At 43.6% G+C, this 22,002-nt stretch overlaps 1 protein-coding gene across 1 annotated transcript in view; it reads right to left on the minus strand.

Annotated features, from left to right (window-relative positions):
- LOC121284482 (anosmin-1) overlaps positions 1 to 22,002 on the minus strand; it is a 187,154-nt gene that overhangs the window by 46,813 nt on the left and 118,339 nt on the right. Inside the window, exons 5-6 of the mRNA XM_041200001.1 lie at positions 10,474 to 10,658; positions 2,871 to 3,000 (exon numbers count right to left, since the gene is read on the minus strand). Of these exons, the coding sequence (XP_041055935.1) occupies positions 2,871 to 3,000; positions 10,474 to 10,658 (315 nt within the window). The remainder of the gene's footprint in view (positions 1 to 2,870; positions 3,001 to 10,473; positions 10,659 to 22,002) is intronic.

Genomic DNA, 22,002 nt, shown 5'->3' on the forward strand with positions numbered 1-22,002 from the left:
GCAACACTTTGAGAGAAGCTTAACAAGGTCTTACGAGTCTTGAAACACAACACATTTCTAGAATTCCTTTTAAGCATTTCCACAGAGCCACTAGGTGCCCCCCAGCCCTACTGAGGTGAACCTTTGTACTAACCTATCCCTTTTGATACAGAACTTTCTTTGCTGGTGGCAATGTCTTCCCTGTTATGCATCTGCAAACAGGAGTGCCCTGCAAACTTTTGGTGCCAAACAGGGAAAGCCTAAGTATCATGACTGGATCTGCAGCTGCAGCATTCATGAGTTCTACCACTTGCAAAGTGGGAGAGAAGTTTTTCCATGCACTGTGTGTAATCCTAAATGTTCTTGACAAGCAAGTTGACAATTTGGTTACACAGAATGCACAGAATTTATTTTTCCCTTAGTGATGGTTGTCTTCTGAAATTTGAACAGCGAATTGCTATCAGAGTGCTCTTGAAAACTTCAAGGAATGGCAGTATCCATTAACATCGACTGCATCTCATTCAGGGACCAACTGCACCACATTGTAAAACTGTATTAGTTCCACATGGCTCTCAACAGGATTACTGTAGACAAGGCCCCTGCCTCTTTCTTTGATTTGTATCACTCTGACTTATATATTTCATTACACAATATTTTAATACACTGTAAAATTTTATTTTTACCTTGACATGTGCAGTGAAGTCCAGAATAAGGATATTCAACAAAAACAATAATTCTGAGCATTTCCCCTCCCAGTAATGTAAGTTCAACTCAGTTGAAAGCATCCCTTTATTTGGGATGAATTTCATGCTTACCAAGGCAGGGATATTAACACTACGCATGGAATATTTTTCCACCTGTTACACCAAGGGCCGAATTTTCGTGCCCTAATTTGAACTGGAACAGAAACGGGCAGCTTGTCAAAATGGCAGCCACACCGTGCAGCCAGACATCCCATCTCCATGTCCACTGTCAGCGAAATTCCCAAGGGTGGGGGAGGGGGCAGTGCGGGCCTCCAAACCCGTCCATGCTCCTAAACAAGCCGATTATAAAGTTGTTAAGGGGCTTGTGAGAAAAGCTGACTCTGCAGCCTTCGTGAATTTTCCCAGGGGGCAGCCAGTGTTACAGCAGCTGTCTGAATTGGACCAGCTGCTGGCAGGCGAGGGCAAGGCCAGGGGTGAGTCATGGAGGTGGGAAAAGTTTAAAAAGAGGAGGAGCCAGCATTTAGAGCTCTGCCAGTTCAGGGGGGTCATCACCTTCCTGGCATCGTGAGGGCATTGGAGGAGTGGGCATGGCTGCCTGGACTCTGCCTGAGCATTGAGACAGCTACAGCTGAAAATGAGTCCTGCACCCTCAGAGATTCAGGCCAGGGGGATGAGCAGCAGCAGCCTGCAAAGGAAGGGCAGAGCACCAGGCATCAGGAGACCAGGGGAGAGGGATGAGGGGCATGAAGGAGAAGAAGACACTGCCCAGAGCTCAGAATCAACAGGCAGGGATGGATACCTGGAGATGACTGAGAACCAGTGTTAAAGGAGTCCGTGACTTGTTCAGCAAATGGTCGCAGCTTTCTGTGTCCCCGTCAGTGCAGACCTCTGAGGCATCTCACAGGCAGCTGCACAGCGATGCATCACCCAGGTGACAAATGTCCTCTTCACTAAGACTCTCCAACACATCAGATTCACAACTGGTGAGGCCTGACAGGCTCAGAGGGCACTGAGTTTGGTGCCTGGACCGGGTTCTGGAAGATGATATTAGAATGGGCAGCTAGTGTTTTTTTGGCCGGCGCAGACACGATAGGCTGAATGGCCTCTTTCTGGGCCATAAATTTTCTATGGTTGTATGGATGGTGCCCTGCAATGTTTTCCTCCAAGGACCTCAGTCATTGTGGTTGTGTGCTGCACTCTATACAACATGGCCCTCCAGAGAGGCGTGTGCCTTGAGGACAATGAGGCCATGGGGGGGGGGGGGGGGGGGGGGAACAGCTTATTAAGAGAGGAGCAGGAACAGGAGGTACGAGAGGAGGAGGAATTGGAGGCAGAGGGAGATGACGCTGAACAGAGAGGTGCCCCTGCTGCACGAGGAGGTGGCCTCCTCCTGCCACCCACCAGGAAGAGGATGTCCTACCTCTCACTCATGGGTGCCGGGCCTCTGGCTCCCCTCTGACATCTTGCTTCTCTGTGGCGCAGTGGTGGGCTTCAGCACAAACTCTCTCCCTCAGGATAACCAGCTGCCTCAGTGAGTCTTAGGTGCCTGAAACCTGCTCCATTTCTGCCCCCAGCAGCTTTAATCAGTCAGGAAACCCTTCTCCATATCAATTAAGGATTCGCTCCCACAAAAATTGAACTTCAGCCAGCTTCCCACTGGGGGCAGGTTTCTGACACAGAAAGAGACCTTCCAGCAGCAACTGCACACGATGCCAGGTAAAGCCAATGTTAAAAACGTTTTATGCTATTTTCAAATAACTGTAAAGGGTTAACAATTGATATTCAAGTTTCGTTATTGTAATTCTAATATTTGCTTGAGCTTCACAGTTCATGAACTGAAAACTTTTAAAAGTGTTGGACCAGAGGCCCTTGAATGTTCCTGGACTTTTGCAGCCTAAAGGTTAATTTTTAACAGTCTCGTTCATAAAGAAAATAATGGGATCAAGTACTTTTCATTGTATACTGTAGATTTACCGAGGATTATAAGCAGAGTTGAAAAGAATGCTTAATTCTGGCTTGACTACTAATGACACCCACCACAGAAACCACAGTTATTCCCGGCACTTAACTAGATCTGGGAAAATCCACCTGTTTCAAGGCTTTTAAAAAAGGGGGACAAAAGTTGAAGGCAGTTCTTATCCTTGACCAAATTCTAGGCTGGTGTAACATGTAAAGAGTTGTACAAACCTTTTGAGGAGCGGAAGTGTTTGCTGGGAGCAGTGAATCCCCTTGTGCCATGTACATTAATGGCAGCAACTCGAAACTGATACCACCTACTCGGCCGGATGTCAGGCAGCTGAACTCGTTCTTCTGTGGTCTGGTGGCATAGAAATGTTTTTTTTTACATTTGAATCAAATCAATACCAACAAGAAATACATCAATCTGTGCATGAAGCATATTTGTAGGCATCATTTCTAAACTTTGCCACATATATTGGTTGTGTCTAGTAAATGACACCGACTTCTAGCACTCTTCAATATAGACTAGACTTGTGATTTTTTTTTGCAATATTTAAGGCATTTATACTGCAGTGCAGGTCCACAAGAGTTCAGAATCTCCCAAGAACCCCACTATATCGTATCACCAGCTTGGTATTGACAGTCAGCAGACTATTGACAATAAAGGGCATTGCCCCAAGCCCAACCTTATCCTCAATCAACGTTCAAACTCTTTTCAGTGTCACGTGACATTGATCAAATACAAAAGCCTTGGCTGCCTAGTCCAGGGACGTCTGGATCAATTATAGCGTCTTCAGCATCAACATGACTGAGATAAACAATCTCAGAAATGAACAAGTACTCAGGGAGGGTACTTAACCACAGCACCATTGAGAGAACCTTTGTGTGTTTTTTTTTAAATATCACGTTATGATGCCAAGCTATGAAAGACTAAATGAAATAAAGTGTTGATCTAGATTTTTGCTGGCATCAGTAGAGTAACAGCCCTCCTGATTGATTTCAGAGTTTGAAGAATAGCTGTCGCTCACACCCGTCTGTCTCTGTGTTTCTACCCCATGGCAACTAGTGAATAGAGCTGGACAGAAGCAGAAGCAGTAGCAGCAGCAGCAGTTACTTAGGCCGGCCCCAGTTAAAGGAAGGTGGCCCACAGCTTGAAAATAATTTTGTTTAAAAAGATCCACTTTTAACTCAGTAGATTGCTGGTAATATATGCGAACATTCGCCAGCAAAGAAACAATAGCCAGAATCATCCGCTCTGAAGTCTAATTTTGGAAGTGGGCGCAGAATGGTTTCCGCTGGCAGTGAGCAGGTTGGCTGGCCGCACGCAACCATGCGCTGTTCAGCTCATTAAATATGCATCCGCGAGGAGCTCGCTGATTCTCACAATGACGACAGGCAGGAAGTTGCCGTCCCCATTGTCAAATGGGGGGGTCAAATGTCTGGGCGCCATATTTAAAGGGCACCCGGACAGCCTGCGCTTTCCCTTCCACCTTTGCCCGACCACTGCTCCAGCTTTCCCCGCTAACCCTTCCTGCCTTCCTTGGACATCTTCCACACAACTTGCACCGTCATCACCCGGTCTCAAGCATAGGCTGACATTTACAGGCACTCCCCAAAGAGCAAAATACAGCAGCGACTCACCATTAATCATGGAAGAAGTCTACCTCGCCAGGCGCACGCTGCTTATGTGCAGTCGTAAACGTGAACATTCTCATTTCTCCCTGGTGGGAAACTTAATTCTGGCGTTGTGGCCTTTTAATGAGCACGCATGCCATGCTAAGCTCATCCCGCCATCAGGAAACTGAATTTTGGCCTCATGCCAAATTAAGATCCCCCACCTGCCAAGCTTCCCGCTGCTGGTGGGACCGGAAGATTCCACCAAATATGTCACTGCAACACAGTGTTATTCTATTAAACTCAGAATTTGCAATTCCTCAAAGGCTGCTGGTACATGTTCACTAGGTGTAAGCAATGCTGTTTGCACTGTCAATATAGTGTCAGCATTAATCGTTGCATGTAATGGTACTCTGCAGTTTAAAATAGAAATCATTCACAATCCCTTTGGGAATGTTTAGAATCGGTAAACTGATTACAGTCATTAAACTGCATGTCGAGGTATATAGGACACCTTCCAATTGGCTGGCTCCTAATTGTTTTTCATGACCTTTTAGCTTAACACAGTTTGCTGATCCCCAAAAGCCTGTGAAAAAGTGCTCCATCTCAAAGTCAGTTGAATAATGTATTCACTGCTGCAGAGCATCTGTTTGTAGCTCTGACTGAAATAGTACTCCAGCTAGAAACTGGTAAACCAGGGACAATCAGAAAAAAATCACAACAAAACACACAGGTTAACCAGTTCTGAACTTGGTCAATGTACCAGCAGTAAGAGAAATCATGTGGCAATCACTCATTAGTGTGTTTGCAAGGAGTAAACAAATAACAAATAGTCATGGATAAACAGGCAGCAACAATCCCCCTTCCTTCCATTAAAAAAACCCAAAGGCGAGAAGCCACGAGGTTATGTAGAACCAGGGCTCTTATATCTTATTAATAACAAGGCTGACTTTTTTTTTGTTTTGTGGGCTGTCGATTAAAATGTATTATTTTGGGGGGAGGAGGGGAAGGGAGATCCAGAGATAAATGGGCCTCAAACAGGACAAAATACCCGAATAACTGACACCCACTTCGTTAACATATATAATGCAGCTCGAAACATTTTGGGACAGAAAGTCAGGAAGTTACAGATTCAATGAAGTAACAGCTTTGGTACCTGCACAGATACCATGGAGGGAGTTTTGCGGAGCCCACAAGAGCGGGAAACATGGCATGCTTAACACGTGACTTAATTAGACGGGGTCCGAAATTTAGATTTCCCAACGGCGGGTTGAAGTGCAGAGATAAAGTCAGTGGTGTGCTTGCAGCCTGTCAACCATTATGCTGGTCTGAGGAGGGTTCATTCTTGTAATGCATTTGCATGCCATGAATACATCATTAGTGACAACCCCTTTTTTTAATAAAGTCCTACCCTCAGGATAAAGTCAGCGGTGCATGGGAATCTCGTGGCATCCAGTTCACATCTCATTTAAAGGTGCCATGCACCTGCCAGCTTTGTGCATTTGTGTGTAAGGTCAGCGGTTTTCCTTGCTTAACTCTGCAGCAGAGGGGAGGAGAGCAGGAGAATGGCAGCTTGCGTGGCGGCTGGCAAGGTTGAGTCAGTGCTGAGGGGGGGGTTGTGGAGTGGGGTCGGAGGCACAGAAGAGTGGACAGAGGATGGGGACGGGGCCATGGAGGAGTGAAGTGGGAAGGGCCTGGCATCCTGGGTGTGGTGAAGGCAGTCAGTCAAGGTAAGAAAATGAGGGGCCTAAAGGGAGGTATCAGGGCTGTCCAAGTGTGTACCCACCTCCGAGTGTTGGTTGGCAGAGTCCTTACAGGACTTTTGAGTTCAACAACAACATTTCAATTACCTCCACTGAGATTGCTCTCGGACAATGTCTTTTATAATGCATGGAAGGGAGAGCTAGCTGAGCCAACAAGTTCAGCCATGTCCCACAGAGTGGCGAGTGTGACACTGGACACTAACATGAGCATTTAATAAAGGGTGAACAAAAAAACTCAACTAACTCGCCTGTAACCAGCAATGTGTGACAACCATGAGGCATGCCAGTACATTTAGCTCTCTGACTGAGCTACTCTCAACAAATAACAATGATGCACACACGTATAAAGTGAAATCAATGTAATGTGAAATATTTACAAGTGAAATTAAAATTTGGAAAACACCCGTGCCATCTTTGTGTTCCCAAGTCTTATGCTAACAACAATGGAGTTGGGCTGGAAAGTTGTGGCCACGATTCAGAGCCTCCCTGTTTGCCCAGGAGGCTCTTTTATAGCCAGCCCATAGCTGCAGCATTGTCAACTGATGGTGGGTTTCATCAGTGAAAAGCTACACTGGTGGCACTTAGAAACAGGAGAAGGAGAGAGCACATATGTGGAACGTTTACGACGTCTGGCATGGCAAAATCCCGTCCCTGTGTTACAGAGTCAAGTTGCATAGAGCTGGCATTTCCCTCAATACCATTTAAGGAAACATTGCAGCTAGGGTAAGGGTTAGCAAACCTTTTTTACCTGACCCTGTTTTTAAAAAATTTCCTAAAATAAAAATGATTGGGAGCCACAAAATGAAAATTCAGCATTTCTTAACCAAATACTTGGCAAATTGCCAAACGTCTCTGGTAGAATATATAATTTATAACTTGATTTAAAATATATGTTGAATTTATATATCAATAGAAAATAATTGAAATTAAAATAGACCTAACCCTGAATTATCACATTTTTGACATTTTTTGTTATTCTTTCACAGGATGTGGGCTTCGCTGGCTGGGCCAGCATTTGTTTCCATCCCTAATTGCCTTTGAGAAGGCGGTGGTGAGCCACCATCTTGAGCCGCTGCAGTCCATGTGGTGTAGGTACACCCACAGTGCTGTTAGGAAAGGAGTTCCAGGATTTTGACCCAGCGACAGTGAAGGAATGGCGATATATTTCCAAGTCACGATAGTGAGTGGCTTGGAGAGGAACTTGAAGGTGGTGGTGTTCCTATCTATCTGCTGCCCTTGTCCTTCTAGATGGCATTGGTCATGGATTTGGAAGGTACTGTCTAAGGAGCTTTGTTGAGTCATATCTGGTTCCTATAATTTTGTCACTAATCTTTAAAACAACTTTAACTTAAGATGCGTCAAATTAAGAATTTTTTCGACTATTAATTCTCTTGATAAATAAATATCTTTAATAGTACATTCAGAGTGGCTTATCATCTCAGCTATATTAGAAAAAGTAATGGTTGCAACTATAAATCCTGCTCCACAAACCAAAGACATAATCTATAACCATGGTGTACCTATAGCACTCAAACAGGTTTATTTAGAGCACAATGATGCTCTCTGGTAAAATAATTGTTATGACCGGGATGGGGGACGTGCACTGTCTATCTCTAGTTCCATTGCTCCATGGATTACAACATGTAGTTAAATGATTTTGCCAGCTAGCTATATGGCCAACTATGTCCTTTACCTATGAATCTCAGAATGACCATGCAATGCCCAGGTTTCTTCAATAAAGCACGATAAAACCAGACTTGTCAAGTAGAAAGGCAAAGCTTATTAACATACAGTATGAAATATTAATGTAACTTCTCTTTCCAAGTCCCTAACAGACACACACACACACACACACACACACACACACACACACATAATGGTGGAGTCCTTGAAATGATTTTCAGGTATACGGTTGGTCTCTCAGCACTGGTCTGCGAAACAATTGATGACTCTTGCACTACTTTTCAGGCAGACTTCGAGGAAAACTTGCTGTCAGTTGACTTCAGAACGTAGAGTGACTTTGCAGCAGCTTCCATTCACTTTTTACTTTGCACTAGGTCAGGAGCTTCAGGAGCTGCTGTCTGCTTTACCCAAGCAGTTGATCCTTCTTGTTTCCCCCAAAGCAAAGCCCGACCAGCTTTTAAACACAGTTTTCCAAAGCATTTTTTTTTCCAAAGCCATAAACCACCGTGTGACCCTTTTGTAAACAGTCCACCTGGGTCAAGAGGTTTCCAGCTTCTTTAAAATTGCTCAATTACCTTTTCTTGTAAAATGCTGCCTTTTCCAGGAACAGCAGCAACCAGAGTCCTTGCATTAACCCTTTAAGGGGCAGTCTCTTACAAAAAACACAATTTCTTCCAGAATGTTCTTAGTCCTTGAAGATGAACCATTTTTTGTGATTAAAGCGTTTATGACATAATCATTTGAAACAGTAAAGTGCAGTACAACAATTAGCCTTTTATCTCCACAATAAAAACACAGGCCGGGATTTTCCAGCCCTGTGGTGGTGGGACCCTCTGTGGAAGATTCAGTGGCCCAGCCAAAGGCCCATTGGCTTTCAGCAGGCCAGACGATCCCAGCAGAAAATCCCGCCCACAGATTTTACTTCCTTGACTTAATTTTTTCAGCCCTTGTTCATGTTAATGCGTTCTAACTGGAGAAGGCTGTGAGCCGCAACTAAAATGAAATGAGCCGCAAGTTGCAAAGCCCTGAGCTAGGCACATGCTTATAGTTTTGTCCTGCTTGTGGCTGGGTTAAATCAGGCAAGAGAAACATGATTTTACATGAGTATTGTATTATTTAACCAAGGCGGACTTCAAGCTTGTGTACAGGTATATAAAGTATAAATGAAATGTTGAACTTTATCTCAAGGAGTTGGATGTCAAACATGAGGAATTTATGAAGTGATGCTTCAGTTGTATGGAGCCTTGGTGAGACCCACATCTGAGGTATTGTTCAGTTTTACATTCACCAAACTTCAGGAAATATATATTGTCCTTGAAGAAAATATTTGCATTTATATAAGCCTTTCAAGCACTTTCTAGCCAATGAAGTAAGTGAAGTCACTGCTGTAATGTAGGAAACACAGCAGCCAATATGCACTCAGCAAACTCTCACAAACAGCTATGTGACAATGGTTTTGTGATGCTCATTCAGGAATAAATATTGGCCAGGACACGACAGATCAGTGTCAGTCGTGGCTCAGTTGATAGTACTCTTACCTCTGAGTCTCCAGGTTCAAATCCCACTCCAGGGCGGGAATCTTCCAGCCCCAACGTGGCAGGTTCCCCGTGGTGGATGTGGCGAGCCAGCCAAAAGTCCATTGACTTCGGCGGGACCGGAAGATACCACCGGCAGGTGGAGTTGGAAAATTCCGGCTCAGGGCTTAAGCACAAAAATCAAGGCTGACATTCCAGCACAGTACTGAGGGAGCGCTACGCTGTTGGAAGTGCTGCCTTTGGGATGAGTTTTTAAACTGCCTGCTTGGGGATGGATAGTAAAGGTCTCATGGCACTATTTTGAAGAAGAGCAGGATAGTTATCCATGGTGTCCTGGCCAATATTTATCCCACATTATCACACTGCTGTTTGTTGGAGTTTACTGTGCACAAATTGAGTGCTATGTTTCCTACAGTGGCCAGGATTTTCCGGCCCTGTCGTGGGTGGGACCCACCATGGGCGAGGCGGCGCCCCAGCCACAAGTCCATTGACTTGCAGCGGGTGCGGAAAATCCCGCCCAGTGACTACACCTCAAAAAGTACCTCACTGGCTTTGAAAAATCAAATGGTCGTGACAAGTGTGATATAAATGCAAGCTTTTCTTATCAACTCCCCTGCGCTTCTTCAAAATAGTGCCTTGGGATCTTTTATATCCACCTGAGAAGACAGTTTAAAAGTCTCAGCCGAAAGCCAGCACCTCCCGACATGTAGCACTCCCTCAGTACTGCACTGGGGCATCAGCCCGGATTTTTGTGCTCAAGTCTTGAAGTGGTACTTGAACCCACAACCTTCTGACTCAGAGGCAAGTTTGCTATCAACCATGACTGACAGCTAAAAGGGGCACAGCACAGATTAATTAGAATGATGACAGGTTTTAAAAAGTTCTATTATGAGAACCAGTTGCATAAACTTGGCTTGTATTCACTTGAGTTTAGACAGTTGATGAGAGATCTAATCGAGTTTTCAAAATGATTTAGGGATTTGTTAGGGTAGATACAGAGAAACCATTTCCTGTGGTGGGGGAATCTATAATAAGGGGGCGTAATCTCGAAATGAGATCTATGCCATTTTGGAGTGAAATCTTGAGACATTTTTTTCAAATATAGAGAAGTGGAAATCTGGAACATGCTCACCCAAAATGCTGCGGACGCTTGGTGAACTGAACTTTTCAAGCGGCGTTTGTTGCTTGAGCGTAATTTGAAAAAAATGAACAATGAGTTTGCTTTTTGCGACTGACCTGTGCTACAGTTTGCCAGTTGGAAGCATCATCTTCACTAGGATGGATGCCATAGTTCCATCTTCGCTGCACCACATAGATAACTGGTTCAACAGAAATGTTGAACTTTGATGACCATTTGATCTCCAAGTTTCCAGTTTGTAGCTCTGTAAAACTTAGCTCCTTTCTGGGTTTCAGTGGGACACCTGCATCAGAGGGTACAAAATGAGGTCATCAGTAGAGCAGTTAAAGAACACATGTAATGATGCAGAAAATATTCAGGTTCATACAAAGAGAAAGGCATAGGCCTGGATTTTCACTGAGTCAGGTGACTTGGGAAGCTTTTAAAAATGGCAGGTGGGTCCCGATTTCCAGAATTCTCGACCCCATTCCTAGGCTGTCAGACATTCCCAACCTGGCTGACTGCATTGCAGAGATGGGCATGTCCTACTCCTCAATCTTCATGGAGTTGGGCTAGGTTTTTAAAGAGTCCTGGTTCATGGCTCCTCAGAGGAGTCCTGAACCCTGGTCTGTAAACAAACATTGTGAAATTGACAGCAGAGATCAGAGAGCCTGAGCTGTCAATCAAACAATGTTTTCCCTGTGGTGCAGCTGTTTCAACAAGTTTAATGAAAGTCTGGGCACTCAGCCAAGCCTCATTATGTATGCTTGGCCGAGAGCCCATGCAACCTTTAGAATACTAAAACATAACTTAGGTGGTTTCAAGGGTTTGTGGTTTTTGTTACTGATACCTTAGAGGGTCTGGCTGATTGACATTTTTATTTGCTTGTAGTGAAATTACATTTTTTTAACATAGGGGAAAGTTATAAATGAATTACTTTTTTTTCAAAGTTTTTTCAACACTCCCTACTGTCACGACAGGATTCATTGGTTCTAGACAGCGCATAGTAGGTCAATGGGCATGGAAGTACCATGGCTTGGCCTGGGGCATGAAGGGCCATGGGGTGGGGGGGTGTGGGGGGTGGTGTGTGGAAGGGCAGAACTTGGCAAAAGGAGCCATGGGGGGGGGCGGTTGGTAGAAGGGCAGAGCTTGGCATAAGGGGCATGAGGGGGTATGAATAGTGCATGGGGTGTGTTTGGAGGGTGAGGGAGTAAGGGCTGGAGGGCCTTTATTTTATTTTTTATTTTAATTTTTAGTTTTTATTTTAACTGGGCCAAAATCCCATAGCACTGAGGCAGGCCTTTTAAACAGCTCACCTCCGTGCCCAGCGGGTACTCCTAGCGGCGACCTCCAAGCTTCCTCCCAGGCTGGCCTGACTCCAACCCACCGGGTGCAGCCAGGAAATTTCCCAACTTCCGCTACCCACCTCGAGGATGAAAATCCAGGCCATAAACATATAAAAGATTTCATATAAAATTAAAAGAAACAGGGTAAAAATGAAAAGCCATGCAGAGGTGCTGTGATCTCCATTTTTTTCACTTTGTAACTGAGCTTCTCCTGTGCCTTTCCTCAGGAGTGGCACTACTCAAGAACCAGGTGTTGTATTAACTGCGAGTTAAAACATTTGCCCTTTTTTCTTAAACACACCGGCACAAATTCACAACTATACCCGAAGAAACTCAAGCCCATTAGGGTGCACAGTGAAAACAACTGAGTAGTCAATTGAAAAGTATATATAATGCTGTTGTACTACCATAGTTAATCAGCACAGCAACATGCATTTATATAGCGCCTTTAAAATAACAAATATGCTGAGGCATATTGTACACATCCAACTAATAGAAGAATTGACCAACAGCATGTTTGAAGAGATCAGTATTGAGGAGACTGGTAAAAGGCTCTGGACTCAATGGTAGATCTGGAAGAAGTGTACATAGGACTCACAGTCAGGAAAGTCTCATCACCATACTCCGTATGATCACCACCTGAAGCTCATACCTGCCCAGAGACAAATGGATCAGGAAGCAGAAGGTAATTTCCTTCTCACAGCTATGAAAAAGAACAAGGATGGTGACTGAGGGAGGACTGGACGTTGCTGAGCAAAGCCATAGCATTGATGTAGGCCCCAGTGAGTTACTTCATGCTTCAAGATTCTCAGTTAACTGTAAAATGAAGGATATGTCAGAACCATGAACGCACACATCAGTTCCTTGATGCCTTGAGAACAGTACTGTTGAGTGAAACAATACTCTTTCATACAGTAACAGTTGCGCTTTCGTTATCACCTTTTTCCTCTTCCTCAAACTACACCTTGGGCTCCTCTTCTTCTTGCTGAGCATAGCTTGTCACTGTTCATCTTCCAGGAATATGGATATACTTCTTCCAATTATTATTTTGTACAGCAATGTGATTGTTCTAATGTTCTCTGGGAGCATTTGAGTGCACTAACTGTCTTCTGAATGACGCCCCTGTCATCTTAAATGTGCTTGTTGTAAGCAATTTGTTGGAGCTGGTGGAAAATTGCACAGCAATGCCATAATTCTCAACTGAAGTGAATAACCTTATACCTCGGAGGAGTTAACAATCCTGGAATAATTTTGAAGGAAATAAGTGGGCAACTCAAAATGGCCTTAAAATATGCGTGTTGTGGTCACCCTCTGTAACTCACCATTAATGACCTTGGGATGGTCACATACCATTAACTGATGATTTCCATGAAAAGTTGCACAAGCACAGAGATGTAAGGTTACAAGGTTGCAGTTAATCATGTATGTACCATCAGAACTACATCATTAGAATCTCCTGTTGCTGCTGAATGATTTTAATGTATTCACCAATCTATTATTCATAGCTGTTTGATATTATTCTGTGGTTGTGGGTATGGTTGCAAGGGATACAACAGCCTACTCATGGCTTGCCTACTCATGGCTTCCCCACTCTGCTTTGGTTTCTTCACATGTTGCTCCTTGAATGATGTCTCTAAATGGAGGATGATAGCTCAAAGGTTATTGATATAACCGATGGTAACTGAATTCTGTTGGGGTCTCCTCCGAATTTCCTACTTATTGGGTGCTACTCGTCCTCATTTCCTTCTCCAATATATCCAATAAAGTGGCACTTTTTACAGCATTTCTAATGCCGTGTGACCTGAAACAGCTAAGTTACCTTTAAACCTACTCTGCCCCTCTGCCACTGACTCTTCCCAATGCCTCAACACCTTATAGTGGAAACCATCAACAAGATTTGGCCTGAAAGGCAAGTACGGTGATATTTGCGGGTCTGCCTTCAACTGATACTTAATAAGCTCTCAACAAGGCAAAGAAACAATGATCCCAGAGTCTGTGCACTGAATTATGTTAATCTGGTTTGGTTTTAGGAGGAATTTTTGGAAGTGTCAGCAACAATGCACAAACATGAATCTGTATTTAAGCTAACCATTACTTTTACCACCGAATAAGCTCACTTCATTTGTCACAGTAAGATCAGGCAGACATTAGTGTAGTGGTAATGTTACTGGACTGTATCCAGAAGCCCAGGCTATTGCTCCAGAGATTTACTACTCTCATTAATAATGATCATGAAACTACCAGATTGTTATAAAGACCATTCTGATGAAAAGCCACAAAGCTGAAACATTAGCTCCATTTCACTCTCCACAGGTGCTGCCAGACCAGCTGAGTATTTAAGCAAGATTCAGCATCTTGTATTTTTCTTTTATGCATTTTGCTTTTGTTTTGTGTATCTTGTTTTTGTGTTGTGTTATTTTGACCTTAAAACCCATCCGGTTCACTAATGTCCTTCAGGGACGAAATCTACTGTCCTTACCCAGTCTGGCCTACATGTGACTACAGAGGGCTACAGCGATATGGTTGACACTTAACTGTCCCCTGAAATGGCCCTAGAAAGCCACTCAGTTGTAGGCAGCTCACCACTCCCTGCTTGGGAGCAATTAGGGATGGACAATAAATGCTGGTGTTGCCAGCAGCACTCACCTCCCCAAAAGCAAATAAAAGATGTAAGTTGCACCCTTATAGAGAATATAAAACTTTGCATGAAGGTGTAACTTGTACAACACTATAAGAACCTTGAAAGAATATAATAGTACAATATTTCTCCACAGTAAGTATCAAACATATGAGTAGCTAAGTGTGGGGTTAATAATTCACAGAAGGAGATATGGTTTTATATTCTGACTCATCATAGTTTACTTTTATTATTTGTGACAGACGTTAGCATTCAGTTCACTTACAATTATAAACAGTACTTCAAGCAACCTAACTGCCTGAAGGTGATTTTTATCATGTTAGCCTTCCTGTCAACCTGAATCATAGCCTTCAAATTTAATTGCAACGTGCAATGAAACTGCAATTTACATGTGAAAGTACAGTGCTTCTGTTTTTTTAAATTAGAATTTGGTTAGTTCTTTCATTGAAGGTAATATAACATCTTTCCTGTATTTAATTGTGGCCAGGTGTTCTTTGGAATCACAAGAAGCACAATATCTCATTGACTCTGTAAACTGCAATATGCAACTTTGGACCTAAAAATTCAACTGAGATTATTTGTTACACTATAATTAAATTTAAATCAGTGTAAATCCCCAGTTGAGCCAGTGGTTAAAGGCACCATCCAGTGTAATGCCAAGCCACACCGACCAGACAGCCAAAAATCTCATCCCAATATAGAGTTAGTTGATTCCAACTGGCTTAGACAGAATTGAAAGGGATACTGCAGTCTTCACAGTGGCTACGGTGACTGGGAGCAGCTACTTCTGAAGAAAATGGAAGGGACACATGGAAGGTCTTCAGCCCCATAGAGTTGTGAAAGTCTCCTGCAGGAATTGCCAGCTATTTCCTCACCAAGAATAATATAAGCTCCTAGGCGGAATACTACAATTGTCCTCAGTGCCCTAAGGACTACAAACAATAGTTAAAAAGGGAATGAAGAAGGGGAATATATGCTGGAACGGTAGGCATAGTCAACAAAGGTCCATTGGCGTCTCTTTCCATGAGTGAGGCAATTGGTTACATCGCTTGAGGGGCACTACTCTGCATCAGATGTGGAGCAAGGAGACAGGCCTTCATAAGCTACCAGAGACAGATGCTTAATGAACATTTTTCCTCCGTTTGTATAGGTCTCAGGAGCAGGTTGAACAGCCACAAAAAGACAAATATTCAAAAGAAAATTGTATTAGAAGAACTAATGGGACTAACATTAGAAGACCCACCACCATATTGTACACATCTCAGAACAGTGAAAGGGGTGGTGGAAAGGAGATCGTGGAGGCACTAACCATAATTTTCCAAAAACATTTGGAAATGGGAATCCTGGTATCCTAACGTCTTTCAGTCCCCTTCCATCTTTACCGGGACAGGTTGGGAGTCTTGTTGGCAACCAGCGTAGCAGGAAGGAAATTGTAGTATTTAAGGAGGCAATTGAGGGAAATTTGTATCTGTAATGGCTATTTACCAACAGCAGTCACACACACAGCATTTGGGTCACACACAGCATTTGGAACACAGCAGCTTAAAGGAGGCGAGTACATAGCAGGAAGTCACTGAGGCCTGAAAATGACATGCATTTTGTACTATAAAGAAGCAAAGTGTGCAAGCCTGAGGTCAGATATAGGCAGAGGCTTACAACAACAGGAGCAGGTCACTGAGGCTAAGATTAATTATATAATTCTTCATAAGGAAATTGCTGACAATTCCTGCAAGAGACTTTCCCAACTCCATGGGGCTGAAGACCTATCGTGTGTCCCTTCCATTTTCTTCAGAAGTAGCTCCTCCCAATCACCACAGCACGACTCTCTGTACAGCCACTGTGAAGGCTGCTGGTGTCTCTTTAAGTCCTGCACACTCAACCACGAGTCCCGATTTGTCATCCTACCAACCATCCATAATTGACAGTGATCCCAGAGGTAAGTTCCTAATTGGATGCCTTCCAGAAAGTTCAACTGGAAGGCCCACTACTCACTTGTCCACATTCCTGACCTGTAAATCATCCCTCTATCCATGCTAAAACTAAGGGCGGAATTCTACCATGCACCCTGCAGTGAGTTTAATGGTGGGTGGGTGGGAAACAATGTGGCGGGAGGTCCAAAAATCGGATTCACAGCAGCATAAAATGATGGCAGGGTCTTCCACTCCCGGCTGCCATGGCATGTCACAATTCCTGGCAGAGGCCGGCATGAAACTGATTTGCATCCCACTGATGGGATGCAGATGAAGTCCTGGCCGGAATTGCCCACCCCCACCCCCGATTGTCTGTGCCACCAGCAGGAAATCACACCAGTCCAGAACACATCTGGGCCAACAAGGCATGGACATATCAGCACTTACCTGAGGAAGGCCTGAGGCAGCCTCCAGAGTTCGGGATGGAGGCCTCCAGCGACTGTTTACTCTCAGAAATGCAGTAGTGAGCTTGGGGGAGCGTCTACCAAGTGAATCTTCCAGCTTCAGTGTCTTCCAGGAGGACCATCTTCCAGCTTCAGCGTGTTCCTGGAGATCCATCTTCTTTCTTCACTGGTGGGTCATTGATGTCCAGACGCCTTTTAAAAATGGTGACTGGAGATGATGGAGGAGCGCCAAGTGAAACGTTGAGAAACACCCCCCCGCCCCCCCAGCTGCATAATTAATGAGGTGAGGGTTGTGCGATACAGAGCGACTTCCCGGTGGCCTCCACATCGGGAACATCTCCCCACCCCTGCCTCCGCCATGGGACCTAACCACATGGGAGAATTCCACCCTAAGATTGTGCTCCATGAGTCCCAAACTTACAATGTGCATTGGTACAGCTGAGAGCATAAATTCTCAAAACTCCTGTCTGGGTCCCATAACATGGGCTGAAATTATTGAATGCTAATATAGTACGCATTGTTCTAAATTGGCAACCAACTCTACATTCTGCTCTGGCATCAACTTTAATAGTGCTGCGAAATATACCTTTTAGAGCCAAGCAGGGTTTTACATAAGTCATTGCGAGATATTCTTTTATAGAGAGATAGGAGACACTTGGACTTGATTTTAACTCTGCGCAAGTTTCAGATGGATTTCAAAGATTGTCAGCAGAACCAGGTGGTATAGAGATAGTTAAAATGTTACGAGTTAGAATTTGAAATGAGCCAGAGGCACTGAGGTTTGGTGCGCCAACAGGGCAGTCAGAAATGGAAGCAGGTTTAATGACAAATTGATCAAGGCCTTGTAATACACACACTGAAGCACTCCCTTGTTTGTGATAAACATCACGGAAATGTAAGTTGCAGTTGTTGTTAATTCAGGACATCAAAGGGCTTGGGTTTAGTGCCGGCCTGATAAGTAGAAAAAAAGCAGCAGAGCCACTGCTAACAGTCAGCACTGAATTCACTGAAGATGGCCATTCAATAGTGTGAGAAGTTATAGAAATGATAGATTCAATTTTGTTTGACATATTGTTCAAACATTCTGCCGTTACCAAGGTGTACTTAGCAACGTAAGAGATATTTTTAACTGCAGGAGAATCAGCCAACATGAATCTGTAGGAGTCAGATGAGGAAAAGCACTGATTTTAATGATATAAATGGTAAATGTCAAATCTTTTATTGCCTAATACTGCCCCATTTCATTTTTGGAAGTACTTTTACATCCTTGCCTTAGTTTATTTCCATGACGCATTCAACGTTTTGATTAAGAAGGGAACACTGTTTTGTTAGTGTCCTAATAAAAATGTTCCTGAAGATGCAGGGTAGCATCCCAATCCCATTTTAATCCCATCAGTGTAGTTTCAGACAAGGTGACTTAAAGTTCTCACAGGGGTACGAACATCTCCAGGATGCAATGTAACTCTATGCCATTGAAAATATGATTTACTTCTTCAATTTCCACAGCAATCAGCCTAGGACAATCCTAAATAACAAATAAAACAGAGACCCAAAAATAACCTCCACTTTGACTTTCTGGGGTTTTATAAAATACGCATTAAAATCTTCACCATAGACAGAGATAGCATTAAGCAGAAAAAAAGTCTATTAAGAGGTTCAGGTTTTGTTCTTTGAATTTTATAGATGACAACACTTTTATAATTGTGCAGCTCCATCAGGCTCTTCATCACCCCCTTCATCACCCCTTCAAAAGTTATGCAATAAAAACAGTGCAGAAGTAATCTCTCAAAATCATATCCAAAGAGAATTCTGACTGATATTTTATAAACATTTCATTATTCCATATGGAAATTTAGAGTGTTGCAAACTTGGAAAAAACTGAGATGCAGCAGTTTAAGGTTACCAGGTTGAAGTGTTGATGGATTATTGTACTATTTGAACCCTAATGGCAATAAGGAGTTTCAGGCACTACAGAAAGCAAATACTTGCAGAGCTGTAGTACCATACTTGTGGGCAGCATTATCTTGAAGCATTGCCATCAGTTTTGAATGTATTGGTAGGGTAGTTGTGGAGATGGATGGGGAGTGGTGAGAGGGATATTCTACATTTGGAAGCAGTTTTGCAAATAAAAGCAATGCAACACAGCTCACAAAAGTACTATGAGGCTAGACTTAAACAGATGCACTGTCTGCCTGCTCAGGTTTATGTTAATACCTCATGCACTTGTCAAAGTAGACAGGGAATAGTACCTGAGCCCTGCCAACAATGTTCCCTCAGTCAACAATGCCAAAAAACAGATTAAATCCATGCTATGCTGTTTGTAAAATCTTGCAGTGTACAAGAAAGTTGCTTAATCCACCTTTGTAGTGACAGTGGATGAACTTCAAAGTAAATTGATTTGTGAAGCACTTCTGGACATCTGAGATGCGCTATGCCAATATACAGCTGCACAGCAGAGCTTTCGATATTCCTTTCATATAAATGTGAGGAGCTCATGGATTTCTAAGCTTGAGTCCAACTGTTCAGCTGCCTCTGCCACATCACCGTTCCACTTGCCAAACTTCTCAAGATTCCCACCTGCCCTTGCCCTTTCTCTAGTTTTCTCTCCTATCTCACGCCCTCTCTGAGCTTATCTTGTGGTCTCAGCCTGTCCGAAAACGCTTCACAGTTAGGTGAGTACTTTGTGATTGGAATGAGTCACTACATGGGAAAATCATGCTGGATGAGTCTCAGCATCAAACCCAGAATATAGCTTGTATTTTCACATTCTCACGTTCCTTTCTAATAAATGTGAGGGGAATTTCTCATTCAGTGTTACTTATATCAATTTGGATCAGCTCCCAAAAATGTTTGACCTCACAAGACTATATTTTTTAATGATTTAGTGAATATATCAATGGTGTTTTACATCTGTTAAAAAGTACTGTTAAATGCTGCAGGTTGATAAATGGTTATATTTTAATGTGACTATGAAATGTGAATGGTTTTTCTCATCCATCATTCCTACACAAATCATACAAAAAATGTCCTTGAAATATCTTAAATAATTACTGCCTGAAATTAGGTCTTTCGAATATTATGAAAGATATTTTTATTCTGCTCGTAAACTCAGTGGAGGAGCTGCAGGAGTTGGTGGATTGTTTTGGTCAAGTTACCCAGAAATACAGTCACCTGCTCAATGTCAACAAGACCAAGGTGATGGGGATGGGTGAAAAGACCTGCAAGATTTTGTTTAACGGAGTTCAGCTTGAATAGGCTGATACCTTCTGCTACCTTGGGTCACTCATCAGGGAAAATGCAGAGGCTGCAAAAGAAATTCGGGCAAGACTTAACAAGGGTCATGGCATTGTGAACTCACTTAAAAGGATATGGAGAAGCCCACAGTATCTTGACTACAAGAGAAATTCACCTTCTGAAAGCCCTTGTGTGGCCAGTGACAATGTAAGGCTGTGGACCATCAAGAAGAGTGAAGAAGCTTGAAAAAGAGCATTTGAAATGAAAGGACTCAGACGGATATTACGTGTGTCATGGATGGCCATGCAGACAGGTGAGTGGGTGCATGAGAAAGCTGGTGTTAAGAGGAGCTTGTTTGAGACAGTGATATCAGGGAAGCTCACATACTTTGGACACGTGATATGAACAGGAGGCGAACGTTTGGGAAAAGAAATAATACAAGGCAAGAAATCTGGAAAATATGCAGAAGGAGGACCGAAGATAGCATGGATGGATAATATCAGAATGTGGACTGGCCTCTCTATGGGACAGGCGATGAGGGCAGTGGAGAATAGAAACCAGTGGGGGAATATTATTCATATACAACCATACCTTGGAATGAGGACGGATGGAAGGCAGACAGATAGACAGACTTTTATTGGATTGACTTTTTTATATCATAGTGTGATTGGGACTTTTACCCCATGTACATTCTCATTGGGCAGAATTTTACAGCCCACCAGCGGCAGGTTTGCAGACAGGGAGCCTGTAAAATGCCGTGGGCGCCGAGCCTGCTGCCTACTTGCCTGCCCTGACACAATATTACACATAGCAGGGGAGGCATCAGGTGACCTGCCCACGAGCCTCACCCTGCCCTGGTAGCAATTTTTCAGGTGGCATGCGAGGGCCAGAGATGGGTCAGAAACCTGGCAGGTAACACTGCTCAGGCTTTGGGTGGCAAACCCAAACTTTACAGACCCCCTGTTTTCACCCACATTTCACCTTCACCCTGTCCGCCTCAGCCCCCAATCTCCTTTCCCCATTCCCCCCAAGGGAGTGCCCGCCTAGCTCCAGCGATGCCCTCCACCCCCACCCCTTATCTTGCATCTGGCTCCAGGTTAAACATTATTTGGAACTGGACGCAGTCCCAGCAGCAGCCATCGCTCCTGGTGCCACTGCTGGGTCCAGAGAACGGCCAGCCATCTGACTGGCTGGCCGCTCTTGGCAGCCGGACTTCCTGATGAAGTTGGATGAGCACGAAAGCCTTGCCTCAAGGGAATTAACATCCCAGTGGGCATTAAGTCATTATGGGGCAACTGGACCGGGCGAGAGTGGAAAATACACCCACTTCCACATCTGGCCACTGCGCCTATTCGCTGGCTGTAAAATCCAGCCCATTATGTTTAACACTGAAATCTAAATAGGAGCAATTACGGAATGCAAATATGCATTTCCCCTTTTAATAGCATTCTCATGTGTCCATTCACATTAACTTTCAGCAGAGGTTACAGATGATAAATTGGAACCTTGGCTGTGAGGTCAATTGAAGTGCCACTCTCCCTGCCCACCTGAACAAACATCATAGAGCAAGAGTCCAACTAGGATCTTTCCTGGTCTACAAAACTCCGCTGTTCACTTTAAATGCAACTAGCCATCATGGCAGCCTTTGTTTGATACTTTAATTGTTTTGAAGCTTGAATTTTTGAAATTCTTTCACAGTAATACATAGATTGTTCAGTCTCGACAGCTACTACTAAGTAATTTATCAGATCACATTTTCAAATGTCCTAATGGAGACTGAGCCAGTGGTGCCTAATTCCCTGAAGTATTTTACTAAATTCCTAAGCTTAGTATTCTATCCTAACCACAGCAAAGACCTCTATTGTTCTACATTATTAAAGTGTGCATTGATGGCTGGATTGCTTTGCAACATACGAAAAATGACCCGCTGTCTCACATGTTGAAATGCATCATTCCGTAAACACTCTAGGGCTAGTTCTTAGATTCCTCACTCTCAGCAGAGAGCCATGTTCACAGGGAGCATGGGTCAAAGAGTCAGGAATGTAATGTTGTTGCC

The sequence above is a fragment of the Carcharodon carcharias genome, chromosome 11 (assembly GCF_017639515.1).
Source record: "Carcharodon carcharias isolate sCarCar2 chromosome 11, sCarCar2.pri, whole genome shotgun sequence".
Classification (NCBI taxonomy): Eukaryota; Metazoa; Chordata; class Chondrichthyes; order Lamniformes; family Lamnidae; genus Carcharodon; species Carcharodon carcharias.